Source organism: Callorhinus ursinus, unplaced genomic scaffold (genome assembly GCF_003265705.2).
Source record: "Callorhinus ursinus isolate GAN/ISIS: 27379988/994484 unplaced genomic scaffold, GSC_fseal_2.0 scaffold24, whole genome shotgun sequence".
Lineage (NCBI taxonomy): Eukaryota > Metazoa > Chordata > Mammalia > Carnivora > Otariidae > Callorhinus > Callorhinus ursinus.
The window spans coordinates 2,270,923-2,297,092 of NW_027397086.1; the positions used below are offsets into that span (position 1 = coordinate 2,270,923).

The 26,170-nt window shown below is 57.8% G+C and overlaps 1 protein-coding gene across 1 annotated transcript in view; it reads right to left on the reverse strand.

Moving 5' to 3' along the window:
• The window catches only part of HMCN2 (hemicentin 2), a 148,242-nt gene that overhangs the window by 68,425 nt on the left and 53,647 nt on the right, over nt 1–26,170 (reverse strand). The window contains exons 20-32 of the mRNA XM_025888527.2: nt 24,937–25,049; nt 24,653–24,812; nt 23,026–23,191; nt 13,359–13,486; nt 11,388–11,642; nt 10,251–10,337; nt 6,447–6,641; nt 5,775–5,905; nt 5,275–5,422; nt 4,782–4,908; nt 3,422–3,576; nt 2,230–2,508; nt 520–801 (exon numbers count right to left, since the gene is read on the reverse strand). Coding sequence (XP_025744312.1) covers nt 520–801; nt 2,230–2,508; nt 3,422–3,576; nt 4,782–4,908; nt 5,275–5,422; nt 5,775–5,905; nt 6,447–6,641; nt 10,251–10,337; nt 11,388–11,642; nt 13,359–13,486; nt 23,026–23,191; nt 24,653–24,812; nt 24,937–25,049 — 2,226 coding nt within the window. The remainder of the gene's footprint in view (nt 1–519; nt 802–2,229; nt 2,509–3,421; nt 3,577–4,781; nt 4,909–5,274; nt 5,423–5,774; nt 5,906–6,446; nt 6,642–10,250; nt 10,338–11,387; nt 11,643–13,358; nt 13,487–23,025; nt 23,192–24,652; nt 24,813–24,936; nt 25,050–26,170) is intronic.

The window sequence follows — 26,170 nt, forward strand, 5'->3', positions numbered from 1 at the left end:
CAGGCTTGGCCTGTTTACTAAATGTCTATATCTCCCCACCAGACTGAGGCCTAGGAGTCTCGTCTGCCTTGTTCTCTGCTTTCTCGCCAATACCACACGGGCCTGGCCCAGAGGTGATGCCTGAGAAACGTCTGTTGAATGGAAGAAAGCAGGCAAAGGCCCACCCCACCCTGGAACCAGAGCCCACAGCCCAGCTTTGGGCCTCAGGGAGTCCATGACAAATGTCCGGCCCGTCGACCAAGAAGATCTGGAAGGCAGAGTGGGGTCCTGTCCCAAGCGACCTGGCTCGGGATCCCCGAGCAGGAACAGGAAGCATGATCCTGGGGCTCAACCCCACCCCCCTGTAGTTCTGCAGGACCTCCAGCCCAGATCTGTGTGTTCACCTGTCTCATGCAATACGGGGACGCTGGGCCTTCACCACCCTGCGTCTCCTCAGGGCCTGCAGGGACCCACACACAGTGGGCGTAGGAGGACTGGTCCACAGCCCAGGTGACTCAGCGGGGACAGTCCCCGGCTCACCTTGCACTTCCACGGAATACTGCAACACGGACTCCCCCGCGGGGCTGCTGGCCACGCAGCTGTACAGGCCTCCGGACGCCTCCCCCAGCCTCTCCAGGCTCAGCACGCTGCCTCCCGCCTCCAGCCATGTCTCGTTGCTCTCTACCACAGGCAGTCCCCCGTGGTACCAGGAGAGGGTGGGGGGCGGGTGGCCTCTAGCCACACACTCCAGCGCCAAGGGCCTCCCAGCCACAGCCTTCACCACACGAGGCCCTCCTCCAGCGCCCTCGATGGTGGGCGGGACTAGGGAAGAAGCAGGGGGCTGCTCTGGGACCAGAGGGGGGCAGCTGTCTGCTCCCCACCCAGCAGGCCAGCGTAAGCCCCTCGCTGACCCACCTCCCCCGAACCACCTGCTCCCCGGGGCCCCTGGCTGGAAGCATTCTCTCCCTTCCTCTGCCCCTGGGCCGCATCGCTCCCCCAACACTGCTTGCCTCTTCTCTCCATCCCTGCCACCCCTGAGAGCTCCCCGAGAGCAGAACAAGAGCTTGTCTGTGTGTGCCTCAGCGTCTGCACACGGTAGGTCTCTAGTTCTGCAGAACTCAAAGTGATGGGCTCCCCAGGGCCCGAGACCAGAACCGCTGCTTCTTCAGGTCCCTTCCCTGGTCTGAGGAAGTAGACGCCTGGGGCAGGCCAAGCCCGGAGGGTCTGTGGGGGTTCAGCCCTTGATGGCCAAGGGGATAGTCCCCCCAGAGGGGGCCTTCTCTCTTCCCCTCCAAAGGGCCCCCCGTTGAGACCACAGAGCCCTCGCCAGGAGGCACGGAGACACGACTGCCTGGGATGAGCCTCTCAGTCTTGTCTGGGTCACAAGCCCCTTTGAAAATTGTATGGAAATGCATTTTCCACTGCATTTCCAGGAGGTCCTCCGATCCCCAAATGAGAGTCCTCGAGATGGCAGCTGGGTGCATCCTCAGAGGCTGCCGGCGAGCCCCACATAGCCCAGCTTCCCTTCAGGATCCCCGTGGCACCAGCACCCAAGCCCTCTGCATCTTCAGGGGCCAGAGCTCAGGAGCTGAGTCCTCTCGAGGGGCCAGGATGACCCCACTGGCCTGCTCAGACCCCATGCTTGCCCACCTACACTCAGTTTTTCCTTCCCTCAGAGGCCAGCCCCTCAAAGTGGGTCTACACCCAGGTAAACAGCACAAGATATACATTCAGACCCCCGTCTGCACACCACGAACCAGGTCACATCACCTCCTAGCAGGTGACCCGCAGCTAGCCTCTCACCCCCAGAGCCCCCTGCACTCATGGGTAAGTGGGAGACAGGGAGACAAGGCCCCTGAACCCTGATGAAATGAGCTGATGCTGTGAAAAGCCCAGGGGCCCTGGCTCACAGTGAGTGATTAATGAAGAGCAGTTAATTATTCACTGAAGAGCAGTGAAAGCGCTAACCCCAGACGGAAATGTGGGTTCTCCACTTGCCTCTGCCTGGGCCCCCATAAAGGCCCTTTTGCCCCCGGCCTCAGCATCCTGTCTGTCTGGGTGAGGGAAGCTGGATAAGCTGAGATGGCCATTCTCCCTGGGTAACTCTTCAGTCTCATTATCCTGGGCCTCTGGCCACTCCCCCTCGGCAACTACTGAAGACAGGCCCACCACGGCCCAGGGTCTCCCACCCCCACCCCGGCACTGCCGATCCCAGCTGACCACGGCTTGCTGCAACCCCTAGCCGCTCACCATAAACCTCCAGCCTGGTGCTCTTCTCAGTGACCCCCACCGGGTTCCTGGCCTGGCAGGTGTAGGTGCCAGCATCCACGCCCCGGGCCCTCCCCAGCTGTAGCTGCCGGCCGCCCCTGGTGTAGACAGCCTTGGCGCTGAGCGGGAGGGAGGCCCCGTCCTTGAACCAGGTGATGTCAGGAGCAGGCACTCCTCGGGCCTCACACAAGAACCGTACTGGGAGGCCCTCCATGACGGCCACCTCGCTCGTCTCGTTGGAGCCCCAGATGGTGGGAGGCACTGAGAAGGACAATGGGGGGGGGGGTTGCTGGTCACAGGGAGCCTCCCCAAGGCGGCTGGTGTCCTAACCCCAGAGTAGTAATCACATGCCCGTGGGCCACAAGCCCTACATACGTCACTGGCTCCTAGCACGGGGTGTGGAATGCGTGGGGCATGGGCACAGTAGAGCGTTGGGGACAGATGAGGACAGGCCTCTCAGGACCTGCTGATGTGGGACCCACCCGGTCATCACAAGAGGTGTGGAGATGAGAGGAGCCACACGTCCGGGCTCTGGACCCACTCTGCCTTTCACTGCACGACCAGGCACAGGGCACTTCCCCTCTCTGGCTCTCAGTCTCCCCAGCCGTAAAATGACCGAAATCAGGGGTTCACCACTGGTGACACCCACGGTGATCGGGGGGGTGTGTGGTCACAGCATGAAATAGCACTGCATCTCAGGACGGAATAGCTCCGCCCTTCCCAAACTCCTTCCATCCTGATTACAACAAATGGAAAGGCGTGGTTTGGCAGACTGTGTATGTAACCCTTCTAGTACTTTCTATATCAGTGCTCTCTTGCTGCATGTGTTTCCACAGCTTCTTCCCTGAAGGCCAGGTGGCCCCTGGCTTTCCACTTACAGTTGGGATACTAAATATCCTTTTAAATAAGTGTGCTTCCGGGTAAGACAAGGGACTCGTTTTAAAGAAACAATCATCCCGAGCATGATCAGGAATAAGAAAGCTGTAAGCTGGGGATGGGGACAGTGGGATTTGGGAACGCTGGGCCAGATTCCCTGTCCCTCCCCCCAGCCTTACTGGACCAGGGGTCTCCTCCTCCAGGGCCCCCCGTGTCTGCCCCATCCTCCCTCCATGCAGCGGGCAGCCCTGACGGCCGCCCCTGGTGTAGACAGCCTTGGCGCAGAGCTCGGGCTCACCCTGCATTCTGAGCTGGAAGTCCTTGGCCTGCTGGCCGGCAGGGCTGAAGGCCAGGCACTGGTACCGCCCCTCGTCCCCCAGGTGACTGCTGGTGATTCTGAGAACCTGGCCGTCCTCCTGGAGCTGGATGCGAGGGTCTCCTGGGGGGATGGGCCTGGAAGGGTCGTCATGAGAATACCACCAGTTAGGGCTGGGCTGCACAGAGGTGAGAAGCAAATCTGAAAGGTTCACAGTCACCGGAAAGGTGCCCGTCCACCAAGGCATGCCTACGGTGGAATACTATTCAGCCATGAAAAGCAATGAAGTTCAGGCGCACCTCACTTTCTCATGCGGCACAGATACCGCGTTTCTTGCACATTGAAGGTTTGGGGCAAGCCTGCATCGAGCCAGCCCGTCGGTGCCATTTTTCCCATGGGATTGGCTCACTTTGTGTCTCCATGTCACGATTTTGACCATTCCCACAGTATTTCAAACTTCCTCATTATTATTATATTTGTTAAGCTGTGATTTGTAACATCTATCTGTTAACACGTGATGATGACTCGCTAAGAGCTCAGATGATGGTAGCATTTTTTAGCAATCAGCTATTTTTTTAAACATCTTATTTTTTTTAAGATTTTATTTATTTATTTGATAGAGAAAGAGAGCACAAGTAGGCAGAGCAGCAGGCAAGAGGGAGAGGGAGAAGCAGGCTTCCCGCAGAGCAGGGAGCCCGATGTGGGGCTCGATCCCAGGACCCTGGGATCATGACCTGAGCTGAAGGCAGCCGCTTGACCGACTGAGCCGCCCAGACGCCCCAGGTAGGTACATTGTTTTTTTAGACACAATACTGTTTATGTTTGACAGAGTGCAGTAGAGTGTCACGACTTTCATGTGCACTGGGAAACCCAAAAATTCATTTGATTCGCTTTATTGTGATATTTGCTCTCTTGCCATGGTCTGGAGCCGAAGCCGTGGCATCTCCGAGATGGGCCTGAACCCATCCCTGCCCCAGCATGGATGAACCCCAAGAGAAAGCACACTAGTGGTTGCCAGGGGCTGATGGGTATGGGGTCCCCTTTTGGGGCAATGAAATGTTCTGGTACTAGAGACAGGTGACTGATGGTGTGACCCGCTGTGCATGTACTAAATACTACTGAAGCGTGTACTTCAGAATGGCTGATTTTATATTTTGTGAATTTTACCTAAAAAAAAAAAAAAAAAAAGTTTACAACAAAAAGCAAGACTGGCTAAGGAATGAGAAAATCCTGCGGGGGGAGAGAGGGGCTTCCTCGCCAAGTTCGTCCTCCCCAAGGCCCCCCTCCACCCGGCCCCAGGCTGGGCACCACCCCCATGCCATCCACTGGGAAGACCACTTACTGCCCGTCCTTGGTCCATTCCACCTGGGGCGCGGGGACACCCGAGGTCCGGCACTCCAGCTCCACCGCTGTACCAGCCAGGCCCAGCACCTCCTGGGCAGCCCCGGCTCCCAGCACGGAAGGAGGGACTGGAGGTGAGGGGCAGAGGGGTGAAAATTCCTCAAATCCTGCACAGGCAAAGGCCCTGCGGTGGGCCTTTGTCTGTGTGGGTCCCCAGCCCGGTGCACCCTTCCCTCCCCATCCGTCCTTCACTCGAAGCTCCCTGGCTGGATTGGGAGCCCGCTCTGCACCTTCTCAGCAGCTTGTACTTTTGTAGCATGTAACACAATTAACTACGGGGTTAATCATCTGACTGTCTAATGTCTGTCCCGAGAGCTCTGTGAGGACAGGGACGGCGTCTGTTGTGGGCCCCCTCTGTGTCCCTGACTCCCAACAGGCAAAGTCCCCCTCCTCCCCAGCCCCCACAAAAGGGTAGGGGCTCAGGCCTCCCTCACTGAGCACGAGGAGATCGAAGTCCCTCTGGGCAGTCCCGGCCTGGTTCTCTGCCCGGCAGGAGTAGAGGCCAGAATCGCCCTCCTGGATCCTGGGAAAGCGGAGGGCCCGAGCCTTGTCCAGGAGACGGTGATGGCCCGTCTCGGGGATCTGGGCAAGAGAGTCCCAGATGGGAGCTGGTGAGAGGGGTCTGGCCCACTCTCCAGCATCAGCAATAAGAACCTAAGGCCCAGGGAGCTGGTCGGTGACTTGGAACCTGGGGCTTCTGACTCCCAAAACAGTGCTATGCCCCCTCCACCATGCAGCCCCCAGGCTTCCTTGTGGGAACGCAGTTCTCCACCGCCAAATGCATTCCCCCAAACCCCTGTCACACCTCCACCGCCAAATGCATTCCCCCAAACCTCCTGTCACACATCTGGCACATGCAGGAACCCACCCAGAAGGTCTACACCCTATCCAAATCCCACCCACGGCCCGCCCTCCCCCCCCAGAGGACACCCACCGGCTGCCCATCCTTGAACCACACGATCTTAGGGGCTGGAAAGCCATTCGCATCACACTCCAAAGTCAGGGACTGCCCGGCCATGCCTGACACATTGGCCCTGCACCCATCCTCCCGGATGCTAGGGGGCACTTGGGAGCAAAGAGAAGCAGAGAAGCTGTCCCTCCCTGGAGAGCCAGGGCTACCCAGACCCCATCTGGGCCGTTCTTCCTGGCCTGGACAGCAGTCCCAACTCCTGCCCTTCCCCAGATTCTGGGCTCCTAGGATGCCCACCCCAGTCCCTGACCTGGCCACCAGGAGCCATGTGGACCTGGGAATGCCACAGAACCCACCCTGGGACCCACACACCCCCGCTGTCCCTGGGCACCATGCCACTTTCTCTGACATTCAGCTTTGCAAGATGCCGGAGCCCCCAGATCCACCTGGTTCTACTTACACCCGTTGTCATGGTCACCTGGAAAGGACCGGTGAGTCGTAATCCCTGAAGGTGGGGCCTGGGTATATCTTTGTAACTTCCCAGGCAAGTCATTATATAGCCGGCCAGGGTGGCTCGCAGCCTGCCCCAGTGTGAGCTCTCGGGCCCTGGGGAGCTGGCGCCACCACACCTGGGCATCCTGGGGTGCCACTGGGAGGTGTGTACAAGCCATCCCCCACCCCGGGGTCCCTGCTTACCATAGACCACCAGCTTGGCTCTCCTGGATGTGGAGCCTGCCTCATTGGTGGCCTGGCACTCATAGTCTCCACTGTCAGTGGGAGAAACTGAGGCCAGAAACAGGGAGCCTTCATCCAGCACCTCCAGGCCTGGCCGGCCACGCAGGGGCTCCGAGGATGGGCCCTTCCGCCACGTGACCTGTGGCTTGGGTGTCCCTGGCAGGGCGCATAGAGTCATCAGCACGAGCACTCTGTCCTCCTTCCCCTCTGCGCCCACATTCCCCACCTTGTGCAAATGTCGCCGACGCTCCAGCAGTGATTCCACGCACCTCCTCGCCCCCTAGGCTGACAGGAGCAGCTCCCTCCAAGCTGCAGGCGCCCACACGCCCACTGCCTCCCAGCCAGTGCTGCAGGGCCACCGGTCTCTCAGTGCCCTGAGGGTAACAGGCAAGGGGCCAGAGCCCTCTTCCCGGTTCCCTTCTCAAAGGGATCGTACTCCCGGCCCTGTTAGCTACCCTGCGCTCCTTTCTGCCGGTCACCCCCAACTTTCTACGGCGCACAGGATGGCTTACTTAGATTTCTTCTGTCTACCACCCGTCTCCCCCCGCAAGGGCCAGGGTCTTTGCTCTGATTCCCTGCTGCCCCCCCCCCCGCCAGCTGCAAGCCCCCAGGGCTCGGCACATAGGGGGCACTAAATGAGAGAGCGAACCTGCAGCGCTCAGCACCCGGTCTGTGCACGAAAGGGGAGGCTCGGGCTCGGCTGGGTTGCTGTTCCCTCCACCGGCACAGGGCCTGGCACTGCTGCCCTCCCCCCCCCAGGCCCACCGCGACTCCACAATTGCCCTGGACTCCCTTCTTGGACACTACTCACACTGGATTGCCCAAGGTCCATCTCTGCCACCAGGCTGTTGGCTCACGTGGCCCGGCGCACAGAGGATATGGAATACACGGCTGCCCCCCTGGGACCGGGCACACGGGGGTTCCTCAGATTGGGGCTGCGGGCATGACCCGGCCTCCTGAGCGCCACACACACCCAGTGGTCACAGCAGAGCTGGGGTCACACGCGTCACCCCCCCCCCGCCCCCTGCCCCGCTGGCCAACGTCAGGACAAAAGCCCTCACCTGCCCCCCTTCCTTCCCCGGTGCCACGTAGGATGGGGGCACTCCTCAAACTCCGAGGACAGCACCCGCACACCTCGGTCACCCCCCCTCCCTCACGGCCAACAGTGGTCAACGGGACCCACAGTGTGGGCGAATCCATGTGGGCGAACGCAACGCCCCTCTCTCTCTCCCGGTCTCGCTCGCTCCTTTATCCTCAGCCCCGGGGCAGGAAGGGAGGACGTGGCCCACCCAAGGTGTCCCAGGTGCCATGGCCTTCTGGAGGGTCCCCGGCCCACTCGCCCTGCACTGAGCGCTCCGCCTTCAGTTCTGGGACCCTGCCTGCCGCCGAGACGGCGAGGAGGGTCGTCGCCCACCCACACGCTGCGCTCTCACGCTCTGTGCCCGCCCGCGAGCCTGCTGGAGCGCCCCACGGCCGGGGGCTTGTTCCCCACTGTGCGCCCGCATGCCACACACACACACACACACACACACACACACACACTATACCCCCCAGACCACACGTACACGACATATGCACATACGTGGTACCAAATACACATCCCCCGGACACACATCCCACACACACACCACACACACCACAACACACACACACACACACACACACAAATACACACCACATGCCACACACAAACACCATGCCACGCGCACACACTATACCCCCCAGACCACATGTACCACAACATATGCACATACATGGTACCAAATACACCCCCCCCGGACACACATCCCACACACACAACACACGCACCACACCAACACATACACACACACACAAATACACACCACCCAGACTCACATCCCACACACATACACTACACAAACCACAACATATATACATACATACACACCACACACACCACACCAGCACATACACATACATATACACACCACACACACACACACACACCCTCACATACCACACACATGAATGCCATGCCCCACACATACACTCTACCACACATACACATACACGTATATACCACACACCACATGCGCAGACACACACACACTCCACGACACACAATGCTCCTCCTAGCTCCTCAGCTTTCCCAGAGAGGTCCACCCTACTGCCATCCTCCCACTATGCCAGGGACCAGGACTTCAGAGCTGCCGACCTGGAGGGACATTGAGTTTTGAACCCTGGAACTTCTTCCAAAAATGCAGAACATCTAACCCCTCGATGAGCTCTAATCACAGAACTGCCCCGCAGCTCTGCCCAGGTTCGATTCCAGGGGACTCAAAACTGTGGGTGAAAATCACTCACCTCACCTCCCCACTCCTACCACAGGGGCCAAGAGAGGAGCAGTGATGTGCCCCAAATCACCGGCAAGGCAGCGGCCAGGCTCCTGGTCTCCCCATCCCACCCCACAAGGAACAGGTGGGTGGTGTCACCCACCGCAGGTACCAGGGCTCCCGCATTCCAGGCACTGGGCTCGGCACTTTCTCCTTAGCCCTCCGAGCCCAAGGTCACACGGCAGGTGAATGCCAGCGCCCAACACTGCCCACCAGGCAGCTACCTGCTTGAAAGGGAGAAGGCCAAGGGCAGCCTGGGGGGGCAGGTGCAGTTTATCAGAGGGGGTTTGGGTTATGCTGATTCAGCTGAAGTCTGGCCCAGAGGACAGGCCCCTGGCTGACCAGAGATGATGAGGGGCACCCAGGGCAGGCAGGCCACTGGCTGGGTGCCCCCTCCCACCTCCCAGGACTGCATAACGGCTGCTTGCTGTTACCAGAGACAGGCACAAGGTGGCGCCCTGGCTGAGGGTGGGTGCTCGGCCCTCCAGGTGGGCGGGTGTCCCAAAGGAGCCCGGGAGGTTTTCCGAGCTCCCACCCAGTGCCGGCCTCCTACCTGCCCCTCCCTCAGGCCTGTTCCAGGGACTTTCCTGGGCTCCTGGCAGGAGAAGGGCAGCGGAGACTAGAACCAGCTCCTTCCAGACTTTTTGTAAGCTGCCAGCTGCTCCTCAGGCCAGACGCCCATTCAGCACATTTCCCTGAGCCTCTATGGTGTGCCGGGCATGGTGCTGGGACCCGAAATTCCTGCTGTCCCCCTGAGTCCTCCCAGCCGTCCTGCATGGAGGGTCTGGAATGACCCCACTGTACAGATGAAAAAACGGAGGCTCCGGCAGAAGGTAGACACTGCCCCACGGTACCTGACCTGCAGGGGCCACAGCAGGGTTCGGCACTGGGCAGCTGACCACAGAGGTGGCTATCTTGGCCCCACACTGTGCTGCTGCCCCCAAGGGGGCCCCCAAAGGGCTAGTCTGCCTAGGACCACGTGAATCCATCCTCTGCTGCAAAGTCTGGGGTGGGCTTGGGGAGTGGCGGGGTCTCTGAGCCCCAATCCCAGGACCCTCAGGCCCTCCTCACTCAGCTGTCATGGTCCCCGGAGGGGCTGGGGCTTAAGGGGCACTCGGGACCCGCGTCAAACCGCACCACACATTGTGAGTCACCTCCTGGCTGTGTGACCTCTGACAACTTGCTTGTTAAACCCCTCTGGGCCCAGACTGCCCCAAGGAAAAAAAAAGTGAATGCTAATACCCACCCTACAGGGTTGTCGATAGGATGAAATGCCTGGCATGGCCTGGCTGAGAGTGAGGACCCCCTAACCCTCCATAACCCATGGGCATAGCCCACAGGGTGTGACCCAGGGCACTGACATGTAAGGGGTGCCCCTTCCCAGCCCAACCCACCCTGGGCCCAGCATCACCTCTGGCCGGGCACGGCAGGCTCGCGTTCTCTCCCATCACTCTCTCCAGCAGGCCGCTGGTCTCATCGGCCTCCCAGTGCGGCGGCTCTGGGGAGAGATTGCGTGGCCCTACTTACCCCCAGGGCCAGTGGAGAGGGCGTCCCATCCACAACCCAGCCGGGCATAAGGCCCTCAGCCTCGGGGCCACTGGTGCGGACCTGCCTCCCACTGGGTGGCCACTGGGTGGCCAACAGAGAAGCCACCAGGGCCATACAAGGCTCCAGGGGACTTGGAAGGTGGAGCCTGGCATTGTCCTGGCCTGCATTCCCCTCCAGCTGCAGCTTCCCAGGTTTGTTTTCATTTCAAAAGAGTGTGGGGCACCTGCGTGACTCAGTCGGTGGGGTGTCGGACTCTTGATCCCGACGGAGGTGGTGATCTCAGGATTGTGGGATCGAGCCCTGCATCGGGCTCTGCGCTCAGCACGGAGTCTGCTCTCCCTCTGTTCCTCCCGCCTCCCTCTCTTAAAGAAATAACATCTCTATTTATTTTTTACAAGATTTTATTTATGAGAGAGCGAGAGAGTGAGCATGCACGCACAAGCAGGGGGAGTGGCAGGCAGAGGGAGAAGCAGGCTCCCTATTGAGCCGGGAGCCTGCCCCACTGGGGCTCGAGCCCAGGACCCTGAGATCAGGACCTAAGCCGAAGGCAGATGCTTCACTGACTGAGCCACCCTGGCGCCCCATAAATAAAATCTTTAAAACCAAGTTCATAATAGTGCAAATGAGGCACCACTGATCCAGACCTCTCGGGGCACCAAGCACTTCACACATTCTGTCACTGACTCCTCATGTATTATTGGGCCCATTTTCCAAGGGAGAAAACCAAGGGTCAGAGAGTGAAAATAACTGGCCTACAGTGGTTCAGCTGGAAAGTGGAAGAAGCTGAACCTCGGCCTGTGCACCTGCTCTTTGATCACGACCCCGTGGCACCTTCTGTCCATGCGAGAGGACAGGGTACCCATGATGCTCCCTCTCGCGGGACAGCCCCACGGCCTCAGGGGGCCGGAGGCTGGGAGGTAGGGGTCACGCATCTCAGAAGCCCAGGCTGCTGTCGGGGGAGGTAGGGAGCGGGGAGTTCCGGGGTTCAGGGGAGACTCACCCAGCACCCAGAGCTCCAGCTCCCAGGCATCCATGCCGGCACTGTTGAAGGCCTCACAGCGGTACAGCCCGGAGTCAGAGGTTTGGATGGCGGAGAAGTGGACAGAGCCCTCAGGCCCCACACCCTGCAGGGCCACCCCGTCCTTGGACCAGTTCAGCCGAGGCTCTGGGCTGCCCTCGGCCACACAGTTCAGGTCCAGAATCTCTCCCACCAGCACCTTCAGGACGCGCGGGCCCGGCTGCACCTGAGGGGGCACTGATAGGGCCCCGGGGAGGGGCATCAGGTCGTGGGGCCCCAGGTGGCGGTCGCAGAGCCCAGACCCCCCCGAGAGGGCCCGCCTGCCCTCCCTTCTGGATATCACCAACCAGCAGAAATCACCATGGGGGGTAGCCTAAGGCTGACCATTCCTCATTCTGTCAGGGAAGGACAGCAGGACACCCCATGAGGACCCCCCCCAAAGTGAACAGAATCTGACCTTTCACCTGAACACACGTGCTCTCATCACAAAACCGCTCTTCCGTGCTTGGCTGCTTTCTCCCCACCGCCACCCCCCCATCCCCCCCGGGGCCCTGTCTGCCCCTCACCCCCCCGCCCCCACACCCCCCCACCCCTGTGCTGGGGCAGACGTAGGTGTTCATTTCTACCACATTTACATCTCCTCCATCGCATTTAGTCTTTCGTACAGGCAGGTGATACCACGCCCATTTTGCAGATGAAGAAACTGAGGCTCAGAAGGATTATGTGACTGACCAGAGTCACCCACTCCTTCAGCTGATAGGAGCTGGAGCCTGCCTGGCTGTCGGACGCGGCCCCCCCAGGGCCTCGACATCCACGAGCAGGAGGGTGTACGTGTCCCCCCCGCCCCCACACCAGCCAAAAACAATAGCAGCCTTCCCTGTGCTGAGCAACCCCTTCTGACAACCATGGGATGGGGCATTACTGTGGCCCCTGCTTCATGGAGGAGGAAACCAAGGCTCAGAGAGGCTAGGCGGCTGGCCAAGGTCACACAGCCGGTCCGTGGTAGAGGCAGGATTCAAATCCAGTCCTCCCAACAACTCTGAGGTCCTACTCGTCACCCGGCCCCCCCACTGCCTCGTCTCTCAGACGCTCATGCAAATCCAGAGCAAACCTTTGAGCCCCCTCCCTCTCTGAGCTTCAGCCCGTCCACCTGGGAAATGGGTTGCTAGCTTACATCAGGGGCCGCTTTTTCCATAAAGGGCAAGAGAGTAAATCTTTCAGGCTTCACGGGCCAGATGGTCTGTCTCTCAGCTACTCGACTTGCCACCATGGCACAAAAGCAGCCACAGATCACACGTAAATGAGCGTGTGAGGCCGTGCCCCAAGAAAGCTGGTTTTATGGACACTGAAATCTGAATCTCATGTAATTTTCACATGTCACAAAATATTATTTGGGCTTTTCCCCCCCAATCATTTAAGAATGTGGACACCGTTCTTCACTGGTGGGCCATATGAAAACAGGAAATGGGTCAGATGGGGTCCGAGGGGGCCTGAGTCAGCTGACCCCTGTCTTCAGTAATTCCCTGGGGCTTTTGGAGATGACAAGCTCCCTGCCTTTTTGGTGGAGTGACTCCACGGCTGGCTTCTGTGGATGGGACCTGGACACCCAGGGGAATGTCCACTCCTGGGGCCCCAGCCGAGCCAGGAACCACAACCCCTTCATGGGTCCGCCTCCTGACTTCTAAGCTCCTACCGCCCTGGGCCTTCCCTGGGCCTTGGCCTCTGTTCTCAGGGCATCCCAACCAAGGGTACAGGAGAAAGGAGAAAGGGAGTGAGGAGAGACAGGGCTGGAGGAAGGCAGGACGCAGAGGGGAGGGGAGACAGCACTGGAGGGCCCCCATGAAGAGGTGACAGAGCCCAGCTGCGGAGGGGAAAGGGCATGAAGAGGGCCTGAGAAAGACAGAGGGAAGGGCAGGGCCGTGCGCGAGACCCAGGCCACCAGCACAGGCCTACCTTGCACCTGGAGGACAAAGCGCCGAGAGGATGACCCGGCAGGGTTACTGGCTGTGCATCTGTAGAGGCCACTGTCACCGACCTGGGCCTGGGCCAGACGCAGGGAGCCTGATGGGAGGAGGCGATGCCTGCAGGAATGAGGGGCACTGGTGAGACCACAACCAACCCCACCCCTGCTGGAAGGACCTCAAGACCCAACTTGAACCAACCACCTCCTCCAGGAAGCCTGCCAGGACTGAGGGTGTGTCTACCACCCACCCACCCTTCGGTCCTCCCCCTGCCCCACCCCCACTTCCAGGCCAGGGCCAGGCCTCACCCCAACTGGTCTAAGACATAAAGAGCACTGGACTAGGAATTCACGGCTTGGGGTCAGGTCCATACTCTGAACTCTTCCTCGCTGGGTAAAACAAGTCCCTTCCCCTCTTGGGGCCTCCATTTCCTTATCTGCAAAATGGGCATACTAAGAAGGCCCATATCTGGGGCTGGTGAGCGGATTCCATGTGGGCTCAGCCCAGGGCCTGGCACAGGGTCACCAGTAACCCCCCCTTCCTCTACTGCACGCCCTACCCTCAGGCAGGGGATGAGTCCCCCCTTTGCTGGTCCTTCCCACGGCTTCCAGGGAGAAGCTGCCAGCCCAAAGGCCCTCCGTAGCTAAGTGCCAGGGCCGGCCAGACTCGGAATCTGGTGCTGTCTGGTGCTCTGTTGCCCAGCACTGTGCTGGGCCCTCCGGAGGAAGCCGTGGAGGCTGCCCGTCATTGCCCTCCCCCATCTGGCCCACCTTGCTAAAGTCACCTGGCCCCCATCCCAAAGAGATCGGGGACCCCCAGCCAGACTGCTGCAGATGGGCTGGACCCCAAGGGGCCCATGCAGACATGATGTCACCGGCCCATATGTGTTGGCTCCGTGAAGCCCCTGTCCCCATAAATCGAGGAGGGCAGCTGCAACCACCGGCCCCAGCTGGTCCCAACTGCAAGCAGCCAGCACGGGGGTGGGGGACCCCAAAGAACAGCTCCCCAGCCTGTGCTCCCAGTATATAGCTGGGCTCTAGAGACCCACAGGTTTCCTCCTCTGCAATATGGAGGTGACAATAGTCCCCCTCTCCCAGGCAGCTGTGAGCAAAGTGCTGGGCATGCGCTTCTCAAACAGGTCAACGTCGCCGGCAATGGACTCTCTAGGCAACCTCAGGCTACTGCTTTGGCCCTACTGGGCCTCTGTCTCCCCATCTGTAAGATGGGGTAATAATCCCCCGGCTCAGCAGCCCCCTCCTACAGAGCATCCAGCAGGCACTTGGCGCAAGTTCTCTGAGGACAGCTCTAAGTGACATGCTGGGTGGTAGCCTCAGAGCCCAGGCACTGGGTCGGACCACCGGGGTCCAACCTTGTTTGGCCACATGCTTGCTGTGGGAGGTTGATCTAGACATTTAACTTCTCTGTGCCTCTGAGGTCTCGTTCTGGAAACTAGAGACAACAGTAGCGCTTATCCCTCATAGGGTCATCGGAAGAACAGAATGGCCTAATGCACAGCACGGTGCCCAGAACAGAAAGGTACTCAGCAAAGGACAGCTGTTACCATGGTGACGACAGTGCATGCGCAAACAATATGCGATACAGTTTTGCACTGTTTAAAACATATAACTGGCTTGACGGGTATGTGTGTAGGGCCGAGTCATTCACTTTTCACTGCTGTATAGTATTCCCTTGCATGATCAGAGCTCAATTCATGAGCTTGTTCCTTTTTGGTGGACATTTAAATATTTAGATTTTTTTCCTTCCCTCCTTTCCTCCCTCCCTTCTCTCTCTCTCTCTTTCTTGCACCACCAGAGCTCTGTACATACAGATCTGTGTCCTGCCGGCATGGGAGCAGGACTCCTGGGCCAGGGCTCATACACCATTAGCTCTCATCAGCACGGACCGCCTCCTAGTGCCTTGTAGGGCTCAGCTTCTCATCAGGATCTCCTGGCTTCATGTGAAATGTGCAGATTCCCAGCCCCACCCTGAGACTCTGATGGGGGGCTGGGGGAGGAATGGGGGTTTTACCAAGACCCTAGGTGGCTCCAACATAGGTGGTCAAGGGACCACCGCCCAGGGACATAAGGAAATGCCCCTACCCTGGGGAGCAGCATGGCTGAGCACACAGGAGCAAGGCTTTGACAGCAAGTGGCCCTGCGTGAACCACCCGTCTACTTCTTTCAGGCTGACCTGGGGTCAAGGACTCCGTCTCCCTAAGACTCGGTGTTCTCATCTGGAGTCACAGGAGCTGGTGAGCACGAAGAGACATGCAGCCTATGTGCTCAGCCAACAAGCCCCACTGTTAGTGCGACCATGATTCACAGCGTCTGCGTTCTCGTCGCCTGTCTTCAGTCAGCTGGGCTGCCCTGAGCTGGCCGCTTAATCTTTCAAAAGGGAGGAAAACCACCACCTAGATCCCGATTCATCCCAGTGACAGGGGAATGCTTCTCCCACATGGCATGACTTCTCCGGCTTGGTTTATCTTATCTACAGTCTTTTTTTTTAATTAAATAATGTTGACAACCACCAAAGAAGGACCAAATCATTTTGAGGCTGGAACATACACTCGGTCACACTGGGAGCAGGGACCTGGTTCCCTCCCTCCCAGGGCCTCGCTGCAAATCTCGGCTGGCAAAATGGGGGCAGCATGGCTCAGGGGAAAGAGGTCTAGGGTGGGGACCGGAGTTCAGGATCCGAGGGCTGGTCCTACTGCAGATATGCTGTGCAACCTCAGGCAGTCAGGCGATGTCTCTGAACCCTGATTTCTTCATATCTGAAGAGGCAGCTCTGGATTTCTTTACTCAGAAGTTGCCTTCTAGTTCCGAGAACTTTAGAGACCACAGAGCCCCTTGCTCTCTCTCTCCCCCTCAACAAGACCTTTAAAGGACAGGAAGTAGGAGCTTCTGGAAAAAGAGAATAAAAGAAATTTCCCAAAGTGGAAAATTCCCCACAGTGAAGGTAGGCAGCTTGTCTTTCTTAGGACCAGCCCCAGGTCATTTCCCAGAAAGGGAACACTGCTTGCTTTATCACAACGGAAAAATGGAATGCAGGGAAAATCCATCTTACAGATGGACAAGCTGAGGCCTAGCAGAGGCCAAAGGACACAGTGCCTGCCCCATGCAGCCTGAGTCTGCTGTCACTGACAAAACGGCCATATCACTGCCTTTCTTTAAAGCCCTCTGTGGCTGCCCACTGCTTGCTGCCCCAAACCCAAGCACAGTGCCCTGGCCTGTGTGGTCCCACACGGACCAGCCCCCCACCCCTACCCCTGCTGGACCACTGTTCTTTCTAGAGGGACCAGGTTCATCTCACCTCCACCCCTTTGCACAAGCTGTTCTTTCTACCTGAGGCATTCCTCCACCTCCTGCTCCCCCAGATTACAGCTGCTCAACCTTCAATACTTAGACATCACCTCCTCTAGGAAGGCCTCAAGGCTGGTAGGTACAGCCCATGGATTCCCACAGCTGCCTCTCCTTTTCACCCCCTGCCCCAGGCTTCCCCCTCCCCGGCTTGTGACCCAGCTCTCCTTCCCCTTTCTCAGAGGCTCCGCAGGTCTGGCAGCTGCAGCCCAGGGGCGGGGGCCGGGGAGAGGTGGGAGAAAGTAGGGAGAACACCGCCACTACATGTGTGCGGCGTGATCAGCAGCAGCCCCTCCGTCGTGGCGGGAGCAGCCAGATGGCTCCCCAAAGCCCCCAGATGAGAACAGGGGAATTTCCTGTTTATGACATGCGCTGGGCCCGAGTCGTCACTGTTGGCTATAGCTGCAAGGTTCACACAGACACGCGGATCGGGGGTTGGATCTGAGAGGGGCCCAACTACCCTGCCTAGTCCCTAGTCCCCCCCTGGTTCTTGGAGCTCCAAGGGGGCACCTACTTGCCCAGAGAGACCAAAGGGCACCTGATAGAAAGTGCTCAGAATCAAGCCCGGAGCTGGGCTACACCGTCAGCCTCATTCCCAGCACATACCTGGGTGACAGCCTCCCTCGGGGTCACCTGTCCAGCTCCCTCTCATCCTCTGTGGCTCAGGGAAGCCACCACTACTGCCCCGGGTGATGCCCTGCATCTGGTTACAAGATCCCGGAGCCATTATGACATTTATCACACTTGTGATCACCTGTTGATATTGATGCTTCCGTAAGTGGAGGGGCCAGGGTCCGGCCCTGTCCCCAGCCCTTAACGAAGGCCCGGGCCCACAGTAGGTGCTCAATAAACACGCGATGGCAAATCCCAGCTGTCCACGCACACCCACTCCCTTCCCCACCTTCACTCACACTGTGTTCCCCCAACCTGGTCTCAAGGGCACTCTCCTGCCCTCCAGACCCTCTTCAAATCAGCACATGCCCCAGCTCCTCCCCGAGGCCCTCCGTGACATGTGCCCTGCTCTGAGCTGCGTGGAGCCCAGTTCAGCCAGCTGCTCATTCATTCCCTCACTCGACAAAGAGCCGCGGGGCTCCGGGTGGGCCAGCTGCTGCAGGGGTAGAGAAAATGCTCCCGTCCTCGGGCTGCTCAGAGTCCACGTGGCCTGTCTACACCCAGTCCCTCTGGCCGTGTCCCCTTTTGCTCATCCTGCTGCCCCCGTTTCTAAAGGGCCCTTTGCCACCCTTCCAAGCTCACCGCATGAGCACAGAGCCTTCGGGAGGAGGATCAGTGGCTGTCCAACGAACAGCACTTCTCACGGTCACCCACCGGAGGGCTGGTCCTCACCCACTTATGCCCGCCACGTGCCCGGGTGGGTCCCGCGTCTGCTGGGACTGGGGGCGGGGGCTCCAGGCCGCCCGCACCCTCACCCACCAATGGCTGCTCTGACCCTCATCTCCTTGCTGGGGCCACACCACAGAACCTTGCAAGGAAGCCCCAAATGGGAAAACCAGTCTGGAGAATTTAGGAAGAGGGGCCTGACACCCACAAAAGGGCCAAACACGAACTAGGTGAGAGCAGAAGAATGTGCCATCCCCGTGAGTCCGAGGAAGAGCCCAGCAAGTCCCACACAGAGGGCTGTCAACGACGGAGCACCTCCTGCGTACCACACACATCTCAGCACCTACTAGGCACACTCCCACTCGGAACTCCCACCGGCCGGGCCCGCGAGGCAGACAGAGCCTACCAGGAGCACCCTCTTCTGCAGAAGACAAAACTGAGACAAAACAGAGAGGAGGCCACCCAGCTGGTCAGGGCAGAACGCAGACTTGACCTTTGGATGCTACGACCATGCTCCCAACCACCGGGGTGCTCCAAGTGTTTGGTTCTGAAGTTCATTGCACTTGACTGTTCTCCAGAAAGAGAGCTGCTGACCATAGGCTAATGAGACCCCACCTCAGAGCTGCTAGGCCAGGAAGCAGTGCGAGCTGTGAGCATCCACCAAGGTGAGGACCCCAACAGGGGGGCCCTGAGCAGTCACTTTTCTCCAGGACCCCCAGAACCCAGCTGCAGCCCCGACTCTCCACTCGGGGCTATCCTCGGGATGCTCCCTCCACTCGCTGTCCCTTCCCCGCCAGCTTCTCCCCCAACCCCCGGATGCGTCTGGATTGGCCCTGTGTGGGACCCTGGCCCGCTGCCCCCGGGGGCTGGAGCCCGAGCCAGGAGCACGCACAGCTGTCCCAGCCACACCTCGGAGCCACAAACAAACACTGTTGCCTGGAAACCCCGCCTCGCCCCAGCATCCCAGGGCTGAATCATGGGACCAGAACACTAAGAGTTCTCTGGCCACCATCGTCTGCCCAACCCTTTCATTTCTCAGACGGAAAGACTGAGGCCCAGAGAGGGGACGGGTCTCGCTCAAGTTCGCTCAGTGAATTGGGGACCAGGCTGGGATGGGACCCCAGGTCTTTCGCAGCCTGGTGTCTCGCCGAGAGCCTTTGCTGTGGCCCGGGCCTAGGCACATGGGCTTGCTCGTGAACCCCGCTGAGAGCGGGTCCAAGAATCACGACTCTACTTTTCACAGGCAGCAGCTGCACAGGGTAGGAAGAACCCGACGACCATTCCCACCCCCAGACTCAGTTGTTTGCTTTTGGGACGATACCCCAAGGAAACGACCCAGAAGATAAGGAGAAGCATTTGTGGGAAGATGTTCCAACAGCCCATTGATCACCACTGAGAACTGGCAATAGAACACATGCCCCAAACAGAGGAGCAGCTTAGCAACCATGAGAGCCGAGCGCCCTGGAATGTTATTTTGCCCTTTAAATGAACAGCAAGTGACACGGGCCAGGATGAATCAAGAAAATGGGTAAATGGGGAAAAAAATACCAGTGACGAAGGGCAGAAAAGAAGGTACGCTAAGCTGGATCCTATCAAAGCATCTGCGTGCACAGATGGGAAGGGGGTGTGGACGCAGGTGGATGGTTTCGAGTTTAATGATACTCAAGCTCCTACAGTCGTCCTTCCTTTAGGACTCACTGACTCAGAGGACAGAGGAGCCCAGAATATTCTCTAGACCCTCGAGAGAGAGCAGGGGCCTGCCAGACCTTGGCCCAGAAGCCTGATGGATATGTGTCAACATGTTCTCACGTCTGCGTGCAGGTCCCTATGTGTCTGTGTTTGTGTCTGCACGCACGTCTGTGTCTGTCCGTGTGTGTGCATGTCTGTGTGTCTGTGCTGGTTTGTTTGCATATGTCCACGTCTGTTCATGTCTGTGTGTGTGTGTGTATGTGCGTGTTAGGACCCAGCCCCGGGAGTGGGAACGTCAGGATCCCAGTTTCCCCACCCCGTGTGCTACCGTTTCCCTTCTGTGCACCGGGCATGGCGTCGCTCATCCCAGCTGCCTCCAGGAGGGTTGGCAGGTGATGAGGGAGGAATGGAAATGCGGGAGGCCTCAGGGACTCCCCCACATTGTGCTTCTCAACCTAACCGCACCACAGAGTTGCCGGGGAACTCTCAAGAAGCACCAGTTCTGGACCTCTGCTGGCGACCCTAACCGCAGCCAAGGCTGAGAACCCCCCCAACCCCCGCCACCACCAATGTCACCCACGGTCAGTCAAGACAGGCCCCAGGGAAGGAGGGAGCAGACACTGGCCTTTCACCCCTGAGGACAGAGGAAGGGGCCGCGGCACATGAGGTGCTGGATCCCGGAGGCCCATGAACACCTACGACTCGGGAGACTACGTCCACAAGCTTCCAGAATGGCCACTCGGATGGAAGCTGAGCCTTGGGACCTCCCCCCCCCCGCCCCCCAGAGAAGGATGAGAGAAAGGGCAATTAGAAGGAGCAGACCGACAGCAGCTCCATCCCACCCGGCACCGCCACGCTCCGCTCGGTGTGTATTTCCAGGAGGGTTTTTAAATCCTCATTTTCTGGCTGAATGGTTGTATGACTAAGGGCATGTGTGTCTGTGAGAAAGCAGAGCTCCGTTCTGTGCAGGGAAGCTGTCAGCGCCGCAGTGAGGCCCGGAGAACCGCGGGGACCCGGAGTCTGCGAACCAAGTTCAAATGCAATCAAAGTTGGTGAGGTTACTCAGCACCGCCAGCAGCGGAAACACCCCGAAGGTCCCTCAGCAGGGGGATGGATAGACAGAAGGTGGTCTTACCATGCAAGGGAGTATTACTCAGCCACAAAATGGAAAGAAGTCCTGACCCACGCACAACATGGATGAGCCTCCCAAACATTATGTTGAATGAAAGGAAGCAGACACAAAAAGCCACATGTTATATATAGGATTCCATTTCTACGAAACATCCAGAAGAGAGAAGTCCAAAACCAGAAAGCAGAGGAGGGGTTGCCAGGGGCTGGAGTGGGGGAGGGGCAGGCATGGTGTGGGGTCGGCGGGGGCGGCGGGGTGCTGAAAATTGCTGGAAATGCCCTAAAAGTAGTTGTGGTGATGGTTGCACAACTCTGAATATCCCGAAACCCAGAACCGTCCTGGGACAACATGTGGATGGTACCTCACTAAAGCTTGTATATTTAAAAAAGCAGGTAAGAATAAAATGAGATAACAGATGTGATTTTTTTTTTTTTAAGCCAGAAATGCTGCCTTAGTTTGTGAATAGCAGCGGGAAAAAAAAAAAAAGTGGTATCAGAGGGAGCGATTTTCCTGCACTTGACCGAGTACTAAGTAAGCATCGTGCGTCCCTCGCTGTACCGCGTGAGCATTATTTAAACAAGGCCCACTTTACAGGTGGAGAAACGGGCCAGGAGGAGCCGGGGGCCACCGGAGGCCCCCACGACTAACATGACACCAGCTGGGACCCGGGGTCCCGGATGATGAACTCCAGGCCTAAGCTCCTTATCCAGCCCCGCCCCCGCCCAGGCCTATTTCCCTCCTCATTTAGATAAACTCCCAGAATCTCATAAATCTCAAGAGAAAGCTGTAAGCCAGCAAGAAGTGGAGAGGGCAAGGGAGAAGGAAAAGAACTGAGGATTGCAAAAGCAGCTCCCACAAATTTATGGCTCCCGGTTGATCTATTAACACATCACAACAAGGAGGGGTGAACAAATGGGTATTGTGGCTCTTCATTTCAGTAACAGGCCATAAATAAAGCACCCGGCCGGCCGCCACCCACCAGAGGCACTAGCAGCACCAGGCTTTCTGGGAAGAGATGGGGGCTCCCATGGTCTCCCAGCCCCGAGACATGCAGTCACATGAGACACCAACAGGGCATGGGGGTGGAGGCGCTCCAGACCCAGCCCAGGCCCAGGCCCCCAGCCTCATTCAGGGGTGCAGCCTTCGAGGTTTGGAAGGGCTCACCAAACAGATGTTCTGAGATGCACAGATGCACGTGTGGGCGTTAGGGGGGGTGGGGGCTAGAGACCTCCTGGGTCTGGAACTTCTCAAGGACCTTGCCAGGACTGATGTCACTGGCCAGAGCTTCCCCCCACCACTGCCCCGACTCCCGCCGCCCTGGGCCCAAAAGTCAAGGGCCCCAGGAGTTTCGAGGCCTTCTTGTCTGGAACCACCATCTCCCACAGCCCTGCCGGGGGCGGCGGAGGGGAGGCCGGGTACAGCCTCCCTCTCTGATGGCTGGAGAGCAGCTGAGTCAGAAAGCCCAGCCGCCAGACACCTGGGCGGCGGAGCAGGCGAGGACACAGAACGTGACTCAGTCAGGACGCCGTCCCAACTGTGTTGTACCTCTTTTCTAGCTGGGTGACTACGAGCAGCTCACCGCAGCTCAATGAGCCTCAGTCGGTCCTGATGGAAGGGCTGCCGTGCAGATGAATGGAGTTTCTGCCTACAGCACCCAGCGCCAGTGCACAAAGCTCGGGCACACGTGACTTCAGAGGGGTCTCTCTCTCTCTCTGTCTCTCTCTTTCTCTTGGAGGGGTCTCTGCTCCCTTAGAGGTCCCCTGAGAGGCTTCAAGGGGCCCATGGACCAAAGTGCTATGTGTGGGGGCGCCTGGGTGGCTCAGGCGGTTAAGCGTCTGCCTTCAGCTCAGGTCATGATCTCAGGGTCATGGGACACAGGATCGAGCCCCATGTCGTGCTCCCTGCTCAGCGAGGAGCCTGCTTGTCCCTCTGCCCCTCCCCTCACTTGTGCTCCCTCTCAAATAAATAAATAAAATCTTAAAAAAAAAAATAGAAGCGCTATGTGTGAAGTTGAATACGCATCCCCCTGGGAGGGTCCACAGGGTCCCACACACTGGCTGGGCCACTGGCCCCCGTGAGGCCAGTTTCCTCAAACCCCAAGCTCTGCTTATGTCCAGGCCCCGGGGGCACGCGGGTGGGGTTACCTGTCGGTGACGGATGGCATGGGCCGGAAGTCCTTGGTCCAGGTGACCAATGGGGATGGGGAGCCCTGGGCCTCACAGTCCAGGGTCACCTCGTCACCAGCCTTGGCCATGACTCTCAGGGGCTTGTCTGCATCACGTGAGCCATTCACACGGATCCTGGGCTCGGCTGTTGGTAGAAGCACGCAGTGACTGTGAGCCAGACAGGAAGTCACTGCACGGGGGCAAAGGGAACCAGAGAGCATACTGCCACCCTGGAATGTGCAGAAGCGGGTGGGCCTGGCTATCAGGGGAGAGTGCAGGTTTGGGGGTGGCCTCAGATCCAGTGGTTCTCCCCAGTCCTCCACCATCACCCTCCCTCTGGAAGCTCAGCTGGTTCTGATGACTCTGACTTGGTTCCTCCTGCTTCAATGTCTGCTACCCCTAGCTTGTTGGAATGTTCCCCGGGGACATTCCAGCAAGTTCTGTCCTCACCTTCTCTGTCTTCCTTCTCCCCCAGGATCATCCCAGTTATTCTGAGGATATCAACCACCAGATGAAGCACAATGTCCCTCTGGCTTTCTCAAACCCTGACTGGGGGTTTATAACAATTCATGCATGTCACCTCTTTCTCATATCAAGCTCAAGGCTCCTAATGACAGAGATTACCCTGCACGCCTCCTTCCTTATGCCCCGCCCCCACAGGGTGGGGGTGCTCCTAGCTCACAGCTCCTAGCTCCTAGCCAGGTGCTCATACACGGACAGCAAGGGTAGGTGTCTAAGCAACAATAATTCAGCTAGCCAGCTGGGGACATCAAGACCCATGTAGCCCTCATGCATCCCGTTGCACAATAGAGAGAAAATCTCCCCTTTAAGAAAAAAAATTTTTTTGCAGTGTGAAAATACTGGCTATACAAGTATATATAGAAAAACTTGGCTATGCATTTGCTCCTTCATTCCAGGCAGTTCCTGAGTATCCAGCTCTGTGTAAATGCTGGGATGCAGCAGCAAAGGGAACAGACCCTGCCCCTGTCCTCACAGCATTAGGGCCAGCAGGGAACACCGGTACCAAACAGCTCAATACACGATTCATTATTTAGTCATAGTTGTGAAGGGTGTTACGAAGGGGACAGTCTAGAGAGTATACAGCAAAGTGACTTGACTCAGTCTGAGGAGTCAGAGAGCCTACATCTGACCAATGGGAGAAGTCAGTTGGGCCAAGAGGGGGTAGGAAATTCGAAGCAGAAGGAACTGTACGTTCCAAGGCCCTGAGGAAGGATGCACCATTTAAGAAATCGAAAGGAGGCCAGAGGGTCTGGGGCACAGAGAATCGGGGAGAGAGGTGGGCAAGGGGGCTGCCAAGGTGGGAGGGGTCCAGTGTAGGGCCTGTGGTTTTCCAAGGCTTGTTAAAGTGATGGCTGCCCATAATGTGCTTACAAAGGGCTGAGTTGGAATCCCTTTCAGAGTATGCCCACACTACTGAGGACAGTGGCTCGGGGAGGACAGCTTTGGTCTGTGTGCCTTTCAGATGGGAAGAATTTAGAGGCAGCGTTGACAGGGTATGGGGAAGATGCAGGTAAGGTCAGATTATCCATGCCCCCGACTCCATGGCTGCCAAGTCCCTCTCCCGGGAAGGGATGGTATCACTCACTGTTGACAGAAAGCCTCATCTCCTGGCTTGAGAAGCCTACAGCGTTGGTGGCCGTGCAGACATAGGCCCCAGCATCCTGGGGAGAGGGCCGGGCGATGATCAGGGTGCCATCTTTGCTCACATTGTAGTGGGGACCCGTGGAGGTCAGGACATTGGTTTCCTACGGTAGAGTCGCGGGTGACATCAGCAAAGCCCACACCCCATGATGGCTTACATCATTCCCCTCCCCATGATGCACTGGGCCCACCTCTCTGGTTACCCTCATGCTAACAGTCTCCTCCTACCTTGGTCCAAGTGATGGTGGGGGTGGGGACCCCTGAGGCCACACAGGGGAGAGAGGCTGGAACCCCTTCATTGGTGACATGGTGGGTGGCAGTGGGCTGGATCCGAGGTGGCACTTTCAAAAACAAACCAATTTTATAAACCAAGCTTCAGAGCAGCATTATTCAGGGTAGCTAAAAGGGGGAAATAACCCAAGTATCCACCAATGGGTTTATGGATAAACAAAATGTGGTGTGAACATGTAAAATATTATTCAGCTTTAAAAAAGGAATAAAAGCCTGATAAGTACTATAACAAGAATGCACCTTGAACACAGTATGCTAAGTGAAATCAGCCACACACAGGACAAATACCATATGATCCCACTCACATGAAATCCCTAGAATAGGAAAATTCAGAGACAGGAAGGAGAATGGTGGTTGCCAGGGGCTGGGGGAGGGGAAACGGGGACCTAGTGTTCAATGGGGACAGAGCTTCATTTTGGGAGGATGAGAAAGTTCTGGAGCTGGGCACCTGGGTGGCTCAGTCGTTAAGCATCTGCCTTCAGCTCAGGTCATGATCCCAGGGTCCTGGGATCGAGCCCCACATCGGGCTCCCTGCTCTGCGGGGAGCCTGCTTCTCCCTCTCCACTCCCCCTGCTTGTGTTCCCTCTCTCACTGTCTCTCTCTCTCTGTGTGTCAAATAAATAAATAAAAATCTTAAAAAAAAAAAAAGAAAGAAAAGAAAGTTCTGGAGCTGGATGGTGGTGGTTGTATAGCAATGTGAATGTGCTTCATGCCACTGAACCGTAGGCTTTAAAATGGTTAAAATGGTAAGTATTATGTTATGTATATTTGACCACAATTTTAAAAAAACCAAACTATTTCAACGAAAGAATACAAGTGGCATAGAAGTATCAACAGCCACACTTCTATAGACTCACGCCCCGGGCGGAGGGCAGCCTGCACCTGGAAACCAGCTGTGCCATTTCTTTGCTCTGGGACTTTGATTAAACCACTTAATCTTTTAGTACCCGTATTCCTTCATCAGCAAAAAAGCTCCTTAACCCCAATTCCCTGCCTACTCTCCAGGGATGGACAGATGAGAAATGGCAGCAAAGAGTGTTCACAGAACACAGTGAACTTGAAAACAAGTGCCAAATCCATTCTGGGCACCATCCAGATTTGCGGGGGAGGAGAAAACGGGTGTGGACCAGTCGGGAGAAGCCAAGGGCTCTGCCAGTAACGCTGAGACCCG